The sequence below is a fragment of the Pavona decussata genome, unplaced genomic scaffold (genome assembly GCF_977016875.1).
Source record: "Pavona decussata unplaced genomic scaffold, jaPavDecu1.1 SCAFFOLD_386, whole genome shotgun sequence".
In the NCBI taxonomy this organism is placed as follows: Eukaryota; Metazoa; Cnidaria; class Anthozoa; order Scleractinia; family Agariciidae; genus Pavona; species Pavona decussata.
In genome coordinates this window covers 3,341,706-3,365,049 of record NW_028145758.1, presented here as the reverse complement: position 1 = coordinate 3,365,049, position 23,344 = coordinate 3,341,706, and the positions used below count along the sequence as shown (strand labels likewise).

Here is a 23,344-nt window from a genome sequence, read left to right as displayed (position 1 = left end):
ATATACTTTCCCAGAAATCCCACTAACTCAAAGATTCGCTTTAACTCTGAATTTGGTAAGTTTGACCTCTACAGTGCCGATTAAACATAAGTTAACTCATCTGGATCTACCCAAGTTCCAATTATAATACAGTTGGTATGCATGTATGTGAAGTTTGACTTCTGACCCTATCCTTAGCGAATTTAGCGATCTTTTGGTGAACCGCTAAAGTTGTCACATTCCTACTCCCTTAATTGACCCTGTTATGCTTCAGAGATAGAAAGCAAAAATAATCAGTTGATTAGTGGCCGATTGTTTGAAAGTGTTTTACTGACTACATTATGTTAGCAGTTCTTTAGCAGCATCCAATGGCTCGTTATTATAAATGACTGTTCAGGAGACATTTCCCTCCTCAGAAATTCAGATCAAAATGTGAAAAAGCTTACAACGTTTTCCTTCAGCGAAAAATCATCTCAGACTTTCGTAACCGTTGACTGAAAAGCCAATCCCTTTTGTTTTCTGCGAGGCAGATATATTCATTACAAGCCTCACCGGAAAATCAACAGTTCCTTGGAAATTCAGAGAATAAGTTTAAGATGCCGTTATCTTAAACTTCTGCCATTTGAATTTTCAGCCAAAAAGTTGGAACAGATCAAACGAATGTTCCCAATTTATGCAGATAGAGAAATTGGGAAGGAAAAGGCCTGGAAACGAGGTGGAGAGAAAATAGAACACGGATTTTTTGTCACACATAAAATCCCAAATGCTAACTCAGTGACTGTCATTCGGGTTACCGGCGTTTGCAGCGGTTTTGCTTTTCATTTGATGGAAAGCGTATGAAAATTGGTACATCAATTTCAAATATATATTAAGTGTATACACTGCTCTATGTGACCGGGCCTTAGTTTCTGGAAAGAGCACAAGACTACCAAGGAGGTGGGGATGGGGTTGTTTCGTTACGGTCCTCTTTTCTCCCTATCCCTCTCCCCAAATATTCGGCATTTATCAAAAATTGCAGCTGAACAAATCGAACTCGGTCGGCACGCGGGAAAATAGAGGACTTTGAATGTTTTGAGTCAGATAAAAGTATCAGAGGGGGGGTGAATAGGTCTACGGATCGGCGGATTTGGTAAATATTTTAGCCCGGATTCTGGATTCAGAGCGAAATTTTAACGGATCTGCGGATCCTATGATCACAGCGGATCGCGGTTTTATCCAGTTTTGGAGCCCGGATTTTGGATTTTGGTTGTTAGGAAGTTCAAGCTTGCTCTTTTTTCTCGTATCTGCAAGATTTTGTTTCGATACAGACGCTGGTTACATAAATATTTCGTTGATAGTCATCCTCAACGCTAAAACACAATATCACGCAAGGCAACTCCAAAAACTGAAGTCCCTCTGTACTCGCGTATCATCTAACGCGGCAAACAATTTGCGGATTCGGATTTAGTTGATTTTTTGAGTGGATCGACGGATTCAGCCATTGATTTTAGCGGATCGGCGGATTTACATACCCCTATTCACCCCCCTCTATCAGTTAGGCCATTCCGTTTTTTTTTTAGTTCCAGCAGCATCCTGAAAAACATCAATAACTGAACATAATGACAATTTTTTTTCTCGAAAACTACCGACAGCCACAAACCACTTACAAAAACTGATTTGCTATTTTTAGGATGTTGTTTTTCTGTATTTCTTGATGGGAAAATATCCAACAGGATATCACCAACAGGCAAATAATTTTAGCTTGATTGATGTGTCAGGTATGTACTTAGCGTGGGCGAACCTTCCACGAATTCTCAATGGCCACCACGTGTTTTTAAACAGTACCAAAGTTCAATAACGTGCTGTGAAGCCGGAAATTCTGTAATTGCAGGGCATGAAAACTGAAACAAAATCATTTCTTTCAGTCCAGCAATGATCATGTCATAACCATTTGCAAACAAGAGAAAACGTTATCTTACAAGTTTCCAAACAATTCCGCGAACACTTAACTGCCACTCATGATTCTTCGCGTGGACAATTTACGATTTTCTTGCGTAGATATTTACCAACAATAAACGAGCGACTTCCGAACATTTCCGAATCCTTTTTCTTATGAATTGTTTTTTCCACAATGCCCCAGCACTTCCGAACATTGCCGAACGTTTTCGAACCCGTTCCAAACCGCTTGATTGGTGGACTGCGACGGGGTTGTTCCGCATTCAAATTTTGAGTTGGCGTTCATGCACAGTCATGACTAGCTAGCGAAATACTACAAGTTAGAGTTGAGCTGACAAAAATAAAAGACATTTTAGCGAAAACACCCTACAAAATTTTTCTCATCCACCGGCCGGTCGGTTGCATTTAACAAATGCAACATTAACTTTATTTGCAACTTGTACTATATCAGTTTCCGACTGTATGTGTACGCTACAGTACATTATCGTCTCTACTGGATCACCCATAGTCATGATATGTCATGATGTGAACATCAGTAAGGTCTTGACTCTGATTGCATTGATAAACTGATAATAAACGATAATTTTCTTATGAGTTGTTTTTTTCAGTTCACAATGACCAAGCACTTCCGAACATTGCCGAATGTTTTCGAACCCTTCCGAACCGCTTGATTGGTGGGCTGTGACGGGGTTGTTCCGCATTCAAATTTTAAGTTGGCGTTCATTCATAGTACTAGCAAAAGGCTGTAAATTTGGAGAAGAAATCAAGTTATCACTGACCTGACAAAAATAAAAGACATGCTAGCGAGAACAATCTGCAAAATTGTTATCCTCAGCCAGCCGGTCGGTTGATAATAAGCAAGAGAGGATGTAATAAGGTATTGATTCTTATTGCATTGATAAACTGATAATAACAACAGTGACTTCATAAAGCTTCATCAACTATTTATCACCTTTTCGACTGGTTGTTTGTAACACATCTGAAAAGTTATATCTATTAAAATACTGATTATGCGCCACTCGACATGAGTTGAACCAATATTGCTTTGAGTGGTAACTATGACGAGCAATAAACTCGACTTCCACTTGTTATTAACATGCAACACCAGTAAAAACGAGCTAGGGGATTGGCAGTTAGCACTCGAGACTTTCGACTTAGTGTTTAGAACTTGCACTCATGACTCCTTGCCAAAGAGAACATGTTTTCTGGTTTTCAAGCAATCTAAACACTTAAAAGGCGTCTCACAAAATATTCCAAAATCTTTGCGTGGGCAAATCTCTTTTCCGACTCTTTGCGTGGGCGCTTCCGAATCTTGACGTAGATTCTGACAACAATAAGCGACTTTGCGAACTCTGTTCCAAACAATAATGAAAAATGAGTGCTAACTTTTTTATTATTATTATTATTATTATTATTATTATTATTATTATTATTATTATTATTATTATTATTATTGTTATTATTATTATTATTTCATTTTTCGTTTAGTTTTGTTTTTTCTACACGTGGGCTAAATTAAGTTGATAACTGTGTACTAACGGACATTGGCGAACATTTTAGATCACTTCCGAACACTTGACTAGTGAGCTGTGACGCGACTGTTCCACTTTCTTCGAGCTGGCAAATATATAATAATAATAGTAATAATAATACTAATAATAATAATAATAATAATAATAATAATAATAATAATAGTAATAATAATAATAATAATAATAATAAAGACTTTATTAACAGCATTTCCACAGAGTGGCTCTTCATCCGTTAATATCTAACTAAAATTAATTACAACTAAGACAAACTTAAGAAAAACGGTGTTAAAATGAATAACAAAATATGTGTTCCAAACGCTAAATGAAAATCAATCACAGTCTGGACCTGGCTTTATCTTGTAGCAATTTCTTCGTCTCCTTAAAAAATAAAATTGGATCCATGCAGTTTCTTGAAGAAAGGGGAAGGTTATTAAATAAATTAGCAGCTTCATCTTGAAACGTATTGGAGATCATTGATCTTTGGAGCTGTATACCCTTGCTGGAGCGTAAGTTTCGATTACTTTCGTATTACAGGGGTGGGGTGGGAACGGAGGGTTGGAGCCTTGTGGCCCTTAAGCTTTAAGAGCTACGATAACCGTAACACGCTGTAAAATTACTATCATCTGTATTGCTGCACCAGACACCACGTGAACTTACTCGGTACTTTGCAACCTTTGTCGGTGCTCTACGGATCGTGCGCCCACGGTAACGCGTAGACATGTGGACATTGCATGTGCAGTGTTGTATGTATGCTCGCTCATAACGAAAGCTAGTTATGATCACCAGGTTGGTTTTGACTCTTGATTGAAAATGAATACAAACACGACTAAATTAAACGCATTTGCTGGTAGACGGATCAGCTCGGCCATTTGGCAGATTTCAGCACGTTGTTTCCCTGCCGATTTGCGAACCGTCACGTCAGAAACTAAATTTGCATATCTGATGTATCAAATTGTTCTCTACTCAATAACAAGTTTAGTGAAGCCAATATCCAAAATTGCTTTAAATGTCAAGTGGTATAACGGATAACGGACAAATCGATCTTTGAATAAAAGAAAGCAGCTATAGGGATCGGAGCGAATTTAACCTTTTGTTTTTAGCTTAAACATACAGTATGGCGTCAGTGTAACAGTTTGACTTTCTTCACATACACCGCTAGTTAATTGTCTCCTTTTGGAAGGATCCGGATATCAACGAAATACGTTTCTAGTCTTTGAAATATTCCCTGACTATGTAAACTAAACGGTTCGAGCCAGAGCTATTGAGCCAGTTGAGGTTTTTGAAGTCGATATATCTGGAGGCAAAGTGCTGGCCAAGGTTTGAAACAAGTTTGTCAGTCATGTGAAATTTCCAGGATTAAACTCCAGTAGTGATCAACATCTATTTTCTCCTTCCAAAATGATGACTGCAAAGAAAAAGGATCTCGATAATCATTTTTGGTCAACGTGTTAGAGAAATATTCGTGTCGAGTTGTTGAAGACTACTCTGTGAACTATAAAAGGACGTTTAACTTGTAACCAATCTGACCCTTTTTCGTCTCAGTTGTGACATAAGGCGGCAAAAAAAATGAAATCTGAAACAAGCCTTAACTTTAAGCGTGGGCCGGCTTATAGCTGTTACACTTGTTGGATTTTGATTTTGCGGTTCACCGCTAAGTGCCACTTACAATAAGTTGTTTTTAATGACAAGCCATAATACGTCTACCAAGACTAAAGGTTCAAATCGATAAGCACGCGCAGTAATTTGGAAGGTGTTGCCAAACTTCTATCGAGTAAACCCTCGCGCAAATATCAGTTCGTATTTGAAGTATCACAACGAGCGCTTTCTGAAAACATCTGTTCTTATTTGGACCGATAATTCTGAATTCGTGTCGTGAAGCCTGTGGGTATCACACTTAACCGTGGTTGGTTGGGCTTCCTTCTTGTATACGCTTTGTTGAGATTGGTCTCGCCCGGACGGAAGTGTGGGGGCTTTAAAATGGCAGAATGGTCGAAGGATATCGCTGCGCTAGCTCAAATTTTTATTTTTTTCTATGTACTTTATGTATATTTACTTTTGGGTAGAGCTGGTCTTCCAGTAGTCGTCCATTCACCAATTACCAAAACGAAACGATTACCTATCCCACGCGGTATTTTCAGTTCCCAATTATGTATCTTGGATTTTCATCAGTTAGCGAATATAAATAACAAACTGCTGTGATAGAAAAAGGGAAATTTATTTATTGTTTTTCTGAATCTTGTGAGAGAAAAGTATGATTTTTCAATTTTAAATCTGTTTACACTTTATCCACTGAGCTGATGGTTATTGAAATAAAACTACTAATGTGTTTTAGTGAGGTGCAATTCACAATAAACATCCGCATATGGTGCGCTTCATTAACTAAGATCGTACTCAAAGTGCTGTTTAAAATCTTTTTTTATCTTTCTTAAGTAAGTCAACAAAAAAAGTATTTTTCAAACTGACCATTTCGCGGTAAACAGGTGCATATCTTGTCGGTGTGAAACCATTGGCCCATGCAATTCACCTGTTTATACAACTATCATTTTCTCATTATGTCAACAAAATTCTTCTTGACTTAAATTTGCGTTCTTGGATGGCAAAAACATCCTATACTGAGAATATTTTAGTATCAACTCGGAAATAAGAAACAATGGACTCACGCTAGCGTGTACAAGTTGAATAGCTCATAGGCGGAAATACGTCAATTGCAAACGTCATTAGTTATTCTTCTCAACTGAATCGGCGATTTTCGGCGGAAGCTTTTTACAATAAACTCGGAAGCGTATATGATACCCTATTGCTGAAAAAGTGATTACAGATCGTCTCAAATATGTTGCTAGGGTTTTGTGAAAATACTTAGCGTGACAAGGGTCTCGAATATTCGCGAATGTTTGAATATTGATAAGAAATAAGTTGTGTTTACATATAAGGATCGTAAACAGCTGAGGTGCTTAGTGTCAAAAGTCAGTAGACGTGGGATTCACTCACCAAAACAGTTTTTCTCTCATTTTTCTTCTTCGTTTCCTCCCAATTGATCACGTGAGTAGGTAAGTTAAAATTTGACTGATTTGGTGACTAAGAAGCATTATATTCTCTTTTTCTAGAAAGAAAATATGTACATGGGTTTATAATTTGCTTTCCATTGGAAGGAAAACATCTAATACTTCGCTCAATTTAGTTACTTTTTTCTCTTTTGTAAAAAATTTCTGAGGTCCAAATTGATTTAACGGCTTTGCTGTAAAGGGCCTTAGATATACGACACAGGAAATGTTCGTCACTATCAACGATACGATAGGAATTTTGTACTTACTTCCAAAGTAATGTCAGAACTTTTTAATACTTATTTCTTACATGGGCCACCAAACAAATAAACAGTTTTTAACAGAAATAGCAATTGAAAAATACCTTATCCGTTATACAATTGAAGTTTCTACTCTAACTAGTCATGCTAATTGACCAGAATTCACTTAGTCGTAGCGAATTTCCCTTGAAATTTGACAATTTCTCGACGTCAAGTTGTATTCGGAATACAAACTATTTAAGTAATTACAAGTAATATCAACTGAATTGACCCCGTATCCCTAAAGTATCACTTAGACCGGAATAACTCACAAAACTGGGAAATTGTGTTGCTACCCAAACTATTCAGTAAGGCACCATGTCTACACTCATGCTCAAACAGTACTAAATGGCAAAAATTTGGTTAACCCTTCAACTCTCTAAGTGAAAGGTTAAAACTGCGGTTAACTGAATAACTTTGCAGTGCTTGATAAACCCTGAAGACCACAGCATGGGGCTGCTCAATCACTTTTCATTTAATTTAACGGTCACTGACACTGTAGGATTATTCATCTTCAAACTAAAAGGTTAGATGAATCGTGCTCAGCGTATTATAATTCATAAATTCAACCAACCCTCTCAATTCGACTCCAACCCACGTACAGGAAAGTACTGCTCAACGGCTTCCATTTAAATGGTCACACTTTAGGATTTCATATACAGAGTTAAACCTAGAACCACCTTGTACACGATAATAAACACCACAGGAGAGTGTTGCTCAGTAGCTTTTATCTGAATGGTCACGCTTTAGGTACAGAGACTGTAACGACCTTGTACAGCAAAATAAACAGAAACACAGAAAAGTACTGCTCAGTAGCTTTCATTTAAATGACCCCAATTTCTAATCTTCTCTACAGACTGAGCAGAGCGCCACGTTGTAGAACATAACATATTTAGCAGCAACAGGATTGTGATTGTTCATGCACTTAATTGTAGCAGTTCAGTTCAAGAAGTTATTGTTCTTCAGGTTAACTTCTGTTTTCGTGAGTCATGCATGGTCAAAATCTGATTTAATTTAAACTCTGAAGGTGCCAACCTCCTTGAATTGCAGAGATCGACAATGCTAAAAGTTATGATTGGGATATCAATAAATGTGCAAAACTAAATACATGTGCAAGTTCCAAATCAGAAGATAAATCAAAGCTCTTGATCCAAATGTCGTCCAATCCTATCACGGTTTAAGAAGCTTACATACACTTTCCTGGCGAATGGCAAACTTCACAAGAGTACTGTTGAATAACTAAGAACAGCCCTTCCTTACAAAACCCATATCATTTCAGTCTGGTAAGGTTAAAATGCCTTGAAGTGAAGATTTTCGATCTTGAAAGACTGCTAAAGCTACTAACAATGATGCTGACTGAACATAATGGATCAATATGAATTCAAAAGATCAATTTGCCAGTAGTCTTTCTTGTAATGCATGTTTCTTGAGAACACTAGGATTCCACAGATGTGCAGTATAACCTCTTCAACAGAATAATCAAAGTGGCTGTAAATCCAGTTATGATCCAATAAAAAATAAAAACCCAAAGCAGTTCGTCTTCCTATATCACTATAGCTGATTGCTACTAGAGGCAGCCGAAATGTGGCAGGTCATACCTCTCATCACGAATTGAGTCAAACTGAATGCTGGCTCATTTACCATTCAAAATGTCACTCCTTCGGGACAACGATCTGATTTCTCTAGTTACACTTGGAAATAAATCTCCTATCCAATCGTTAATGAGAACCTTACCAGTCATCAGCAACTAAAGTTGAGAGTATCTCAAATGAATTCCTATAAAACACTGAAATTCGTTACTGAAATCTTCGACTAAAGCTGCCCTCGAGAAAATATGGCGTCGACTGAGTGTTTATCAAATTGTTAGATTTCGATGTTAAGTCGAGTAAGTTTGTTGGTATATGTTTTGCTTTAATGCCTATGCCGCCCCGACTACATTTCTAACACTTCCTCCGCATCGAGGTTCACTGAGATGATTTGACTCGATGCTTTCCGACTGGTCTTAATTTCGTTGCGGGCCCGAAATTCCGTAGCTAGGATCTATAAATGATCAAAATTCTCAGTACATGAGTTGTCTGACTGCCGGTGTTCAAAAGCCGAATGTACTCCTTCAACTCAAACTAAGAGGAAATAGCAAACTGACGAAAACAGAAAATCAGTGGTGTTGTAATGATGGAGAAATCGAATGATCTATAACAGTCAAGTAGTGATCGAATGCTACAGGTAGTCTGGAGGCAACTCTGTGAGCAACACACAAAGACATAGCTCTGACTCATGCAGATTCAGATTTTGCAAATTTAAATTTATTAAAACTTGCATAAAAGTGATTCAGTTAACTTTCATAGTAACTCAAAGTACTCAACTTGACAAAAATCACAGTCCTTGGTCTTGAACAATGTTGGTTGCACTGGAATCTGTGAAATATAACGTACAAGCTCAGTGCAGAATCGTGATGACGATTTCAAGACCGCCGAGTTGCATGGAAGCTCTGCGACCGTTTTGATCTGACCCGCTACAAATGTGGAATAGGTCAGTATTTTACTAACCTGAAAGTTGTTTCAACTGTCCATCAAAAAGAAAAAAACAAATAAATCGACGTTGAGCTCATACGCACCCAAAGTTGAGGGTCAAATCCAGTGGAGTCCTCTCACACAGTAAACTGGAGTCGGCCAAGAAAACAATCCAAAGGAATCTATCCTTCTTTGAAATTTCTAATCAGTCAATCGATCAACCGATCATCTCTACTCCGAACCAAGACGACGAAAAATTTACCGGCGTTTCTTGGATAAAGTGAAATCTTGATTTTGTTACTGTCCTTGCGAACTAAAGCACACTATGATTTCAGTATTACGTAGAAAGCAAGAGTAAATTCTGGCGCTATTTATATCAGTCCATCACCCACCCCGGCCCCCACGCAATTTAACATCTCGATAACATGATTATTTCGAGTTCCTTCCGTTAACATAACAGTTCTACAGCAAACATATATTTTTAGGCAAAAAGGATAAAAATTATATTCTCTTTTTCTTTAAGTTGAACAAACAATGATATCTTACTTTTTAGAACTTCACAATGCGTTCAGATTGTACCCCAGGGATAAGACGCCATTATTCTCTCTCCTTGCACCGGGTATGACAACAACTTGGACCTTGGGGGACCCGTCCTTCCTCCCTCCCCTCCCTTGTAAAAACTCACGTGCACCCAATTTGTTTTGAGTATTTTGTGTCCCAGGAACTTATTTAATACTTTATATTGACAGAATTACGACATGAACTGATCTAAATTGGAAATTGCTGTTGATGGGATTAATGAACTCAAAGTTATGTTAGAAAATATCCTTCAACATGCATTCTTTTATGAGGATATCTCGTGTATTTGAAAAATAGTCAATAAATGAACTAAACTAATCGTCCAAGACGAAAAAAGCACGTGGTCACTGCAGAGAAGTACAGTAGTGTATTCTACTGTGTATATGTCGCACGGATATTTTCGGTGTCTTAATTGCCCTTTCACCTTGGGACTCTTTTAAACACCGTCGAACAAGTTTTTGTAAACAAAACTCTTCCAATAAATAAAGAAATTAATTTCAAAGACTTTTTAATAGACGTCACACTTGCTTCCGTTTGCCGGAGACTATGATTTATTTCTCCCGGAAGGACCTGAAGCCGAGGAAGGAATTCAACAACACTGATCATGTAATTATTGTCTAATATTAGCTTTAATGGTCGAGAAATAAAACGGAAATTAAACACATGCCGTATCCGCCGGTGGTGAACATGTGTTTGTCTAACGTTGGGTACCAATGAATGGTTTTTAGAAGAAAGGTACGTTTGAACTGCGGCCAACACAGAAACTGTTGCATTATACTAAAATCGTCCAAGTGTACTATGCATGTTACGCGGTAAAAACGGTTTTAACGAATTTTAAAATTGTCTCGTGAATATCTTGTTTATACAACTTTTACTAAAACGGCAACGAGTTCGATTGACTTTTGAAAGTGAATTTACGTTTAACATAACTGGGCTTTATCGCGAAATGGATTAAAAAAAAACGTGATCGCTAACACCTTAATGGTCTAAACAGGCTGGGGGTGATTAGTCATCTTCAGGGCCATGCAAACCACGTTTTGGGGGTATTATTCACAATCCACCTGTTGTTAGAGGGGCACCCAACGAGAACGCTTGAGCTAAATACTTAAAAATAATGTTGTCTCCTGTTTTGACTGAATGTTTAGAAGACCTATTTGTGTTGATTTGTTTGGCTCTTTAGCTGAAAATTTAAGTTGCTTTTAGGAAACGGAATTTCATTCCTCGAATTTATTAGCTGTTGCTGGTTTTTCGAAAATGCTAGCTGTAGATGACCTTTTCTCGCAAGTATTAACGTCGGAAGAAAACTGTAGATTTTCTCTTCGACTAAAACGAATTTCTAAGGCGATTGAGTCCATCCTAATAGATATCCACCGCAAATAGCTCAAACCGGCGTTGGCGCAAAAACGCGTACGTCAACCAAAAGCTGAATATCTGGTGCATCGGTTTCTCAACGCCATGCACGACAAGGCTTTAATTAAGGGTTTAATTTAGTAAGCGTCCCGTTAACTATATTAAAATTACGTTTCCAGTCATAACTCTTCTAGAAAATGTTACTGTACTGTAACAGATGTATAGGGACTGAGGATTGAACACCATAACCGTGCGTGTGATCACACACGCCATTGAGGCGGTGTTTAATTCATTCATGAAGCTCCAGCAAGTGCAGTTCAGGGAGGTGATGGTATTATCTTCAATTGTATTTTACCAGGTAAAGAAGACTGAAATGAAATCAAAGATCCAACGTCAAAAACCTCAGAGCACGTCTACTGACTTTGTATGCGAAAGGAACCGGCAGGATAGTGTTTGTGGCGGTCAAGCCGACATTTGTAATCAAGAAGTAGAACGTGCATCGCCTCCAGCTGCAAAGAGCAGTGTTAGGGACAGTGGCAGTGATAGCACTTTCTTATATGCACTCTGCGAGCATTGTGTAGATGACACGGACAACTTTGTGGAGGCATTGTTCGACGGCACGTGGCGTTCATCGGTCTTAAGTGTGTCAGATGGCCCCGAAAGAAAGGTGTCTTCTGCGAGCGTTGATACGGAGGTGTCATCCACCACTTTGGAGGCTGCACCAAGCCTTGATGATGTCTTTGATGACCTTGATGGCATGTTAGATGAAATGGATACTTTTGGGTCGGGCTTTGGAGATATTGCATCCTTCTGCACCCCTTATAATTCCGTTGCCCCCAGTGCTCCGTTTGGGACTCCGATACCGAGAAGTGATACTTTCACAACCCCGTTAACTCATGCAAAAGAAGAAAATCCGTTATACAAGATTGATGGCCTCTATCAACTACCCAACTCTCGCATACCAAACAGCAATTCGTTCAACCCATTTCAGGGATTTAACTTTGGTCTCGTAAAAGGTCTTGAAAATCCCTCTCGGGGCTTGATCACAGCAATAAGAAGGCTTTGTGATCTTCTTTCGAAACCGAGATCGGATCATTTGGATTCCGTCTTTGTACGTTTGCTTAACAACGCCTTAAAGGAAATGGAGGCCGCTGCGCAGCCGACCCAACACAAACGTGCGAGGACGAAAGTAGAGGGAGAGCATGCTGTCTCGAAAAGACAGAGAATAAAACCAAACAAGTCTGTACCTGATCATAAAACAAGGTTAAAGTTAGATCCCTCCGAAGCACCGAGGCGTTCTCTGTCATCTGGCTGCCAGTGTGTTCAATCGAAAGACATTGCTACAGAGACTGTGGATTTAACTGCTTCAGAAGACAACGAAAAAGACAGTTGCCAACGGCAACAAGATAATCACGTGATTCAAAAGGAATCATTCATCGCTCTAGAGGACACAGTGTCAGACTTCATGAGCACTCTGTTGCACTAATTATGCTATGTAAGTTCAAAAGATCCGTTTGAACTCCAAATTTGGGACCCGCTATTAAAATACCAAATAGCATGATCTCAAGGGCTGAATTGTACCTCAGGACTTAAAGGGGCAGTGTTACCTATTTATTGTATCACTTTGAATAACAATATCCCTACTCATTATCAGTAGTGCGCAGAAACTAGCATTAGTTATGTTTGGCTAAGGATGGCTAGGATGGAATTGGATTGCAAATAACTGGCCAATTTTTTCAAGTTCTTCCTGTGTATTTTGGAGCAGTCGCAAAAAAACGTAAAATAGTTTGTTCTCGGCTCTGAGTTATCCTAAATATTTTCTCCCTGGTGTTATACGAGCAATTTTTAATTCATGTCAGAAAACAGGTTCTTTGTCAAATATTTCAGCAACGTCTACCGTGACAGTGCTCCTTTAAATGACTCTGAGATTGGCTGAAACGATTTTTCATAACGCCATTTCTTCCTATATCTGAAACAGATATTTTGAATTTACAGAGTAATTTAAGGCCAAATATACTTACTTTTATACCACCGTTCACTTATCTTAACTCAAGGGTAATTTACCTTCCTATCAAGTGTGGAAAGGAGATGGAAGAGGGGAAGGCTGATAGCGAATGGAATCGCGTTTCATGCTGCACTGGCCAGTCCCAGTCTTCCTCTTCTTTCTGCGCCAGAAAAACAGGCTCGACCTTACCAGTAATATCGACTCAACACCACATTCATCTTCAGTATGAAAATCATAAATATAGTTTTAATTTTAAAAGCCCTAAATTAAATAAAGTAGAACGTGCACAAATTTAGGGAGGAAGTAGGAAATCGTGTTAGCCCGGGTATGTGAAATCTTGGCTCTTCTGTCAAGATGACCTGTAAAAATATCACTGCTACAAGCGAATAAACCCACTCTTAATTTTTGTTCGTATATACGTTCTTGCAAAAAGCAAATGCAAAACAAAACATTTTTGAATGTATGTATTAATCAGCATCACTGTAAATGTGATAAAACAAACCCACTGTTATCGTAAGTTTTGCCACTGTGACTATTAAATGCCGAAAACGTGCACGTTTGAAATAAAAACAAAAGCGCCACAACTGCAGTTACACTTATTTTTGAAGATTAAGTTAAAACTCAAGAAATAGATTTCACATCTCACTTTTTGGGGGCTCATGTTTTAGACTGAACTCTCCTCCAAATTCGGTGGGGGGGGGGGGGGGTTTACTCCAGGTAGAACTTTAATGAATCACTGATGAGTGAACTTAACTCCACTACAAGAGTAGCCTCCCTCGCAGACGCCATTTTGGCTCGCCAAGCATTCTTTCTTTCCCAACGAAAAGTCTTCTTGTTTGGGAGGAACGATTGCTGGTCGAGTCACTGAGAGTATTTGCGAGGGAGGCTATAATAAACCTGTAATTGACTTTTGTTATAAAAGTTTATCATTCGGCTTGTTTTTTGTGTCATAATATCCGAATTAAGAAACTTTATTACTCTAGGGTTTAATATTATATTATACTCGTGGGTAAAGCCTTGTTCCACTGCAGCCTCGTTCCCAGGGCTTTTCCGTTGTAAATTGGCAGGGGATGGAAAAGACCCTGGCATCGGCAGGTCAAGTGCCCACCATAAATAATTCAGAAACGGCTAATTTATGCAACCCGCTGGATAATCCGTTTATTGATTGTTGGAATTTCCCCCAGTGAAAAATCGAAAATTTTTTAATCCTTCGGTCTCAATATCTTGTGTAGTCAACTGTAACAAAGATCCTCGCTTGTAGTCCAGTCAGTTTTTCGGCGTCGACAAGAACATTTATTTTGCTTCTGGAATTGCGACAAACGAGGACGATTGTCTCCCAAAGCACAGGGCGCAGAGAAAGTTTGTTGAGCACGTGACCAGCCGATACCAGGGTGTTTTCCCGCCCCTCCCAATATACAAGGGAAAAGTTCCTGGGAACGAGGTTGGTTCTAGTGTTTTACCAGGATTTCAAGGCCTATGCACGTGACTTAACTTGAAAGTCCTGGTTGAAAAGAGTATGAGAATGGTACTTTTAGACGATGTGCACAGCTCTTGACTAATACTTGGGTGTATCAGTTATCCACCTGGTCCCAGTTGCTCAAAGCCTGATTAAGCTAATCCTGGGATTCTTCAACAATATTTTTGTCCATCAGTTTTGGCTAAGACTTTTCTTTACCATTAGCTTAAAATTAGCTTTTAATTAGCTTTTAGTTTAATTTTTAACGAGCAAGATGAAAACCTCGGTTGATTAACGTTCAATCGTGGATTAGTGTCAGTCGGCTTTCGAACAACCGGGCCCAGGTAGGAGGTTAGATTTAGAAGGTGATGAACATTCAAACTCTCGGTGGTCACCCATGGTGACAACTGTGTTGCATTTTAATAAATTTTATTATACAAACAAAATTATTTATAATACACAAATATTGTTACAGCCATATCCGTCCTAACAAACTGATCTACAGGCAAGTCGAATTCAAAAAATTCAAAAACGTTATCAAGACCGTTGTCTTTCTTTGCCCTCCACAAAGATACCTTCAAAAATAAAGAGGTCAAAAGGGGAGAAAAATGACGCGCAAGGAAGGATGGGGAGGGAGGGGGGGGGGGTGAACTGAGGCAGCCGCAAAACGTTTAAATGAAGTTGACCTTACAACGCACAAATAAACTGTACTGATATAGTTTTTGCTGCCAACTCTGTAGAGACACAAGAGTCAGTCGTCAATTAACATGTCAATCAAACTGATTTTAAGGCTGGCACTAAGACAAATTGCCTTTTATCTTGGTGCATGGCAGCCTTGCAATCATTTGGGTTTCAAGGGCGGGCCTTTGTTCTTCTCCCTTCCCAGCGTTCCCAGCGCGCTTTCTTTCCCTCCGGCCTCAGACTCTGTTTCATGTACTTTTGCTCGTCTCGTTCTCTGCTGGATTAGCCCCGTATGAGAATATCCAGTAAGTCTTTGTTTGTTCGTAAGTATGGTAATTTTGCTATGGGATATCTTAAGAATAGTCTGAGTTGGTAAAATTTCAACTAAGGTCACAAAGCAAGGCATTTAACACGTACAGCAAAAAAACCAAAACATGGTACCTATTAAAAGATTGCGCAGAAACGTACACCTTATCCCCTACTAAGGAGAACGTCTAATCTCCTGCGGATATAATACAGTTAAATTGGTGATAGTAAGTGGCTAAATTGATTAAACATAGCCAAGCATTGCGTTGAAAATGATGACGTTTTCTAGAAACTACGTAAATTCTAGTAAGTAACTAAATTGATTAAACATAGCCACGAAATTAAATGCTTTGAAAAGAGATCTGGATAACGTTCTCTAGAAATTAGCTATGTTACTATAATTGTCGAGCGACATCGAAACAACTAAAAATTAGCATCAGTCGAATTTTTCGACGATATCGAGTGTTCCTTATCGGAGCACCCTTATTTCTCGAGTGCTACGTAGCAAGCAGGCCTGATGTCCCTATTGGAAGCCTGCCAGAAGCGATTTTGATTATCGCTTTAAAAAAAAAATACTTGATTGAGGTAAGTTGTTCAATTAAGTGCCAACAGATCGTTATGCCAAAGAAAACTTTTCCTTCTTCGCCCGACAAATTCTTTGCATTTAAAATGGACCATTTGACGAAGCTGTTTTCAATTTTTGTCCCTTGCGGTTTCATTAACTCCAAATTTTGTTGAATTCCGTTGTTTTGGTTCTATTCATTTATATTCTCCGGGAGTTATTTTTCATTGCTAAAAATTAAAACTCTGCTGCTGCTGTTGTTTTGCTTTTTCTTGCATCTCGTTTTCAGGAAGTGTAGGTCTGGCCTCTCTATATAGTATTGAAGAAATTCACCTGTCCACTCAGGGACACAATAACACTTTCGTACACTGGACAACTGGCCTAATGACTTTTTCTTCTCACTCGGCTTTGGGATCCCACACGGCTATCATGTAGACAAGTTACTTTTTGCTATACTTTTTATCCCTGTTTACAAGTCAGGGGCACCCAACGAATCGTTTCGGTAAAGTATCTGTTCGGAAGGCCCTTATTCCCCTACAATTTTCTAAAGGGAATTTTCACTTCGAACTTTCGTGATATGGAAAACTTTAGGCCTAGTGTTTTCGGATTGATAAAAGTATCGTTTCAAGGGCCGAAAAAAGGTCAGCTAAGATTCCCGGAAACGAAATAAGGCCTAAGGTTTTCGGGAAATGGACAAAGATGCCCTAGTAATTTCGAAAAGACTCAAGTTGTCCTAGAATGACCGAACAGATAAAAATATTATAGCGTGGCCTGAAATGAACCTACAGAGCTTTAAAGGCTCTCCAGATAGCCTAAAATAGCGTTTCAAAGGGTCTGAGAGAAAACTGTCGTTGGGTGCCCCTGACAAGTAGCTACATAACAAAGCAGGCGTCAATCGGAATTTAGGCTGCTTCAATCTTTCCCCAATTTCAAAAAGTATCGAGTACGAGGGTGTAAACCCAACTCCACTGTCCCTCTAGGTTACGTAGCTACCTATCAACGTGATGAAAGGGTTTGGCCCAAAGGTTAAAGGGGCAATGTCACCTATTTTCAGCAATAGCAAAAACTCATGCAGGTATGGATGTAAACGTCAAAATAATGGTTCAGTTTTGTTAACAATAATCCTACTAATGCACAGAAACTAGTACTATTCTCTTTGGCTGCGGATGGCTTGTACAGAAATCGATTGCAACTTGAAAAACTTGGCCATTTTTTTTTAAGTTCTCACTGTGTATTTTAGAGAAATGGCTGAAAGATTATCACAGTTAACTCTTGTTCGGAGAAAACATTTCAAATTTTCATCACGATGCTCTAAGAGCAATCTTACGTTAGATAAGAGGTTTCCTCTCGAATATTTGCGCATTTTTGACCGACATACAGCAAAAGCTCCGTGACAGTGCCCCTTTCAATCATTAAGCCTACAATTTAATCTTGGACCAAACTGTTGAGAAACGTTTCATGGACCTACAAATTGCACTCGCTACATTCACACACCAGCAACTCACCTCCCTCCCCCCAACCCCAACCCCCTTCCTCTCCACTTGTAATTGTAATTCTGCTCTCAGCGTTTTCTCCAGGGAAGATGGAAATCAACGCGCGCAATTCACATTTTTCTCAACTAGTCCTGTCCAAGATTGTAGTTGCCCAGTCAGTACTGACGAGAGCTTAATTAATTAGATGGCTTAAAATTTTTTGGTCTCTCTATGTACTTCTACCAACACTGATTAACTGTACATTTCATCCGATCAACGCAGACTTCACTGGTTGGATCATGTTTTTGGGAAGGACAACCACACCATACCCACAGTTGCCCTGAGATGGACCCACAGGGGAAGAGTGGCAGAGTGAGACAATCATTGTCTGTCGTAGGACAGTGGCCGCAACCTTGATGGGCCTGTTGTGGAGCAAGGCGCGGCTGAGGAAATGCCCAGCGAGAGGGGGCGCATGCGCAGTTACACTGCGGCGTTCTGTCTCACCTGCAACGAAGCACAGTGGATTAGGTTCATCCAAGCAATTCCTCGACGAAATCCAGCAGAATGGTATCCTGATCAAAATCGATTTGGTCAGTCACGTCTTCACAAAGCTCCAAAACAGAATTCGCTTTGTAGGAAGGTGTGGCCGATGATAACATCATTGATGATGCCGAGGATTGCCATTCTGTTACCACGGACCCCACTGGTAGGGGTAGCGAGGCTGATGATGGAGGGGGAAGCTGGGGTGATTCCACCGACTGCAAAGGTAACCACTGGTTTTCTCCTCCGGTTATGTCGCTTTCGCAGTATTCCATCACGATTGGGGTGCTTGTGATGGGAAAGGGCGTGGGCTTTCTCTTTTCGTCAACACGATTTAACGCTGTTATTTTCATCTCTGCAAGCGCCTGTTCTAGTAGTGGAATGGCATGCATCTCCAATTCAGATGACTTCACCAACTGAATAACAGTATTCAAAGCTTGTAAAGCTTTACAAAGAACTTCCAAGTTGGGCAGTATGATTTGGTTGCATGGGTTAATTGCGCCATTTAGCTGCAATGCAATCAGGTTATTTTGTTCCTGCTGCTGCTGCTGCTGGTGCTGCTGAATACTACAGCTGATGGTGGGTTTATGATCAAGGGGTATTACAGCAGTGCATGAACTCTGTTCCAGAGAGTTTGAACTGTTTCCTGCAGCATCACAAGGCGCCATCTGCTGGCTAGAAAGGCAGGGCTCTGACGGGTTCTTTTTGCGCCTATTGTCACCGCTTACGACTTTGATAATGCTGATTTCATCATCGCTCTGAACGTCTGGAGTTATGATCTCCTTTAACTGCACGTCACGATGTTTAATGGGATTAAGTGAAGGGCAAGCCAACGCATCAGGCATCAGCATCTCTCGTTCTTCTGCACCGCCTTTCAGCTTTTTGCAAATGTCGCAGTGTTCGATTTTCTTCTTGCATTTCTGTAAATGGCTCTTCAGTAGTTTCGTATTTACACATGCCGGAAGAACGCAGTTTGGATCTGTGCAGACTGGTGACGAGTGCACCACATTGCCAACGAACCTGGTTGACTGGTTGGTCAATCCCGGTTCATCGTCTTCCGGTTTAATTGGAGTGACCGAGGGGGGCATCTAAATAGTCAAAAGAAACGACAATTTCAATAAGTTGAAATTGCCAGAAGTAACTAATCGATGACATCAATAAAACAATGAGTAATAATCAATGGGTATTCGATGGGTAATCAGTTAATTAGTCATCGATGACTTCCGATGATCAATGAGTAATCGATGAATAATCGATAGGCCACAAAATTTTCAGCCATCGATTACTCATTTATTACATTGATTAGTCATTGATGACGTTGATTAGTCATCGATATAATCTCGTGGCTACACAAACCGTACCGTAAAGTTCTTATTTGCATTTATAGATCGAAACAACGACCCCGGCAGAAAACTTGTCTAAAATTTACACGTATGTTTTCCAGACTCTGATAGCCAGGAGAGTGAGACAGACAGCTCGACCTTCTGAACATTTCCTTTTTGGTAATTTTACCATCCATAAAAACAGTATGATGCGTGCCGTTTCGTTTTGCTCATAGACGGCCCATACATTGTAATTGACTAGAGACGACTCTTGGATTCCTAGGAATTCAGTTACTTTTTTTTAACCTTGCATGTACAATTCCTCTCACTGCCTACCTTGTCGCGAACCATTCACGTTAAGATTTATAACAGGAAACTCGGTTATATTATAGAAAAATGCCGCATAATAATATATATGAATCAAAGAGTAATCGATGAGTAATCAATAGCATCAATGAATAATCAATGACATCGATGAGTAATCAACAGGCCACAAAATTTTTGTTCATCGATTATTCATCCACCACCCATTGATCATCGCCAATAATGAATGACTAATCAGTTTATCACTCATTGATTACTCATCGATTACTCATTGATTGGTTATACGACCAAGAAGTGATTTAGACAAGATTTTAAAAATATTTCTTAAAATCATTTTAAGATTAAAAAATTGCTGAAAAACGACGACGTTTCGACGTAAGCTAAACGTCATTATCAAGTCAAAATATGTCTACTTTTAGTCTCTTATTGCGTTCTCGAGGATGGGGAATAGAACGTGAGTGAAGAAAAATGAAAAGGGCAAATCCCGGGGGTGTGCCTGGGGAGGGGAGGGGGAGTAGCAGCCAGAATTGAACCATACTCAATTCCTCATTCCTCGCTTTAATAACATCCCGTTTCAAACCTATTTTGTTTGTTTGTTTGTTTGTTTGTTTTTAGCAACCTTGAGAGTACAAAGTTTACTTCAAAGTGCTAAAGAGCGTTAAATTTCATACATACCAGCATGAAATTGCATTGTTGGGGTGTAAGGCGTTATCAGCGTTGTTTATATATCGGACTTTTCTCTCCTTACACCAAACAAGTAATGTTACTATAGTTCACCTGCGAACAGTAAGTCAAAGGGAAAATGTTTACACATCGACTGGCACTTTAATATGGAAAGTTTGAAATCACTTGAAACGCATGTACCACTCGCAATTGTTCTTCATTGTGTTGTCATGCAACGATGCACTTGAATGTTGCGTGACGACCCGATATCAAACTAATAACAGAGAGTACAGGAAATCTATTGTAAAGTTGAACAATTGAAATTTTGTTGTGGGCTACCAGGCACTTGTCAGCCATCGGAAAAATACTGGGAGATTATACTTTCTGGTGTATTGATGTGTTACGAACATTAGGGCCATATTTCGTTCAAATCCGATAAATACAGATACCCTAAAAAATTCGTTTGAATGGTAGGAAAACGCGAAAAAACAGAACTCGAGTTTTGGGCACAGTTTTCGCATCTCACTGAAGCTCACTGAAGTGGTCATGCCGCCAACCCTGTAGGAATCCCCCTAAAAGAGTCACGTGACAAGACAGTCGATAAACTTCGCGGCAAAGTCGGGAAAGCCGACGTCTCGTGCAGGAAATGTTTCGATCAAACCTAATCAGCGCAGAACCAGCAGAATGCAGCAAAAGAACAACGGAAGAAAACGGCATGATACTCCGTTCAACGAGCGCTGGTTGAACAGCGCGGCAGCACAAGCATCGCCTTCGATAAATTTCGATAGTCGACTCTCTGATACTCATAGGGAGCGAATTTTGAGATCATTGCACTGATTTCGTTAACCTGACGGTACGTCATCACTGACTGCAACAGTTTGGTTGAACCAAGAACCGTTGTGGTTGCAAAAGCTAAGCACAGTCTTGCCTTTTCAGTTCGTTCGTTTTCGCTTGCCGGCTTCCGCTTATGCTTTAATCAATAAGGCAACTTTCTTCTTCTTTCTTACTTGTCGAGGCACACAAGAGTGCCCTTTTATCTCGATGAGATGAACTGTTAGCCACGAAAAACTGCTTCGAATGTGATGTAAACAAAATAGATCGTCGCGGAGGAATCTATTACCGGACGTACGACGATAATTCAACCGGAAATGTTAACTGTTTTAAAGTTTCTATCAAGCTCAATCTGTCCGCTTTAGCATCTCGCCAAGATGCTTATCGGTCATTACTGGATGTGATAGCGTCAAAATGCGCGAAACAACTCTGACTTCCTCCCTAAGCAAAAACGTGTGCCCTCTAACAGAGTAACTAAGCAGTGGTTAAAATAATAACATCTAAATCACTAAGAGAAAACGTTTTTCAAGTTACCTGTAAGCCTGTTACTATCCTGAACTCGAAAACTTGTTCCGTATCCTTGGGTATTTCGGTGATCAGCCACGGTACTCATATTTATACTCTCGCAAGAAGTTTTCTAAACAAAGAACCGAGGTTACGTGAGGCCTCTGGAATGCACCGGGAAAGTTCTGGCGAATACTGCACAATCACTAAGAGGAAATCGGCTTGACTAACCACTTGAACCCCAGGTCAAACAATGTTATTTGTGATTATTTGTTTCCAGTTAACCGAAAAGACAAACAAGAGATACATGTTGCGTCAACTGATTTGGGTTCGACGTTCAAGCTTAAAAACCTTAGTAAACTGATTTCTCAGTCGTTGCGGCTCGTAATTATGAGCAACGGAGTATATACCATAACAAAAGTTGTAAAGGAAAACAAATACAGATTGCATCAGATTTCCGTCAAAGGAAATTGTTATTTTCCAATGAGATTCAAATGACATAAAATCGTATGTTTTTCGCATGAGCGACCAGCTGGAGCACCATTTGGCAATAACTCGCTCGTAAAAATTATCGATGCAGCCGATGCAGCACGTAAACAAGGCCCTAAGGCAATTTCTATTAAGCTCAATTACGCTGACGCATCTTGCTTTGCACAAACAAGTTTATTTCCTTCGTGGTCATAAAGTTGCCTTCTCCTTAAAATCGAATCTCTTTCACTGTAAAAACAGTGAGGCAACGTCGCTTCATGGGAAAACGGCCACTTCTGCATGGTTCGGTATCATAGTTTCTAGCCTCAAAATGATAGCTGCTATACAGACCAAGATAAATAGAACTGGTAATAATCAAAGATTAGGGAGTGCGTTCGATGTCACCAGGGTCTCTCTCACCAAGTTGGTGCCGGATGATACCATCCGCCCCTACAAAACTCCGCTGCGGGGGATGTCAAATACGGATCCCAAGATCCATTAATCAACGTTTTTGTAATTATCAAATCACGCTCAATATCTAAGAATGATGTATTAATCAGTTAATGATAAAGGCATGCTCGGAAAAAAAAACTGAGTGCCCCTATCAGGAGTCGAACCTAAGACCTTCCGATTACTTGTTCGGATGCTCTACCCGACTGAGCCACAGGAGACTCGTAAACATCCTGCATATTGCTAGGATTTGAATGTCAATGTACGGCGTATGCGCAACTGAAATAATGTGATGGAATATGTTAAGCCTGGTGAATAGACGCTCAATATCACAGTTGCCTTATAATAGACTCGCATCCACGAGCGCCAAGAGTATAAGTTGATAGTTCTACTGAATACCGTATTAATTTACAATAACTGTCAAAATTCTCGTGTGCTGAATAGCTCATAGCTATCTTCCCCATCTCAATTTTTATTAGAGTCATCATGGTATATTTCTTAACATATGCACACGCAAATTAGACAAACTCGACTT

At 39.6% G+C, this 23,344-nt stretch overlaps 2 protein-coding genes across 2 annotated transcripts; one reads left to right on the top strand and one right to left on the bottom strand.

Moving 5' to 3' along the window:
- The first annotated feature begins 6,409 nt into the window (after positions 1 to 6,409).
- On the top strand, positions 6,410 to 12,850 carry LOC146451716 (uncharacterized). The gene is made up of 2 exons (XM_085098993.1): positions 6,410 to 6,493; positions 11,584 to 12,850. The coding sequence occupies exon 2, from the start codon at positions 11,599 to 11,601 to the stop codon at positions 12,709 to 12,711; it is 1,113 nt and encodes a 370-aa protein (XP_084955119.1). The 5' UTR covers positions 6,410 to 6,493; positions 11,584 to 11,598; the 3' UTR covers positions 12,712 to 12,850.
- A 2,224-nt stretch (positions 12,851 to 15,074) lies between these two features.
- On the bottom strand, positions 15,075 to 22,081 carry LOC146451715 (uncharacterized). The gene is made up of 2 exons (XM_085098932.1): positions 21,922 to 22,081; positions 15,075 to 19,335 (listed from the first exon to the last, which is right to left on the bottom strand). Exon 2 carries the CDS (start codon positions 19,333 to 19,335, stop codon positions 18,238 to 18,240), a length of 1,098 nt encoding a protein of 365 aa, XP_084955058.1. The 5' UTR covers positions 21,922 to 22,081; the 3' UTR covers positions 15,075 to 18,237.
- Between the last annotated feature and the right edge of the window lie 1,263 nt (positions 22,082 to 23,344).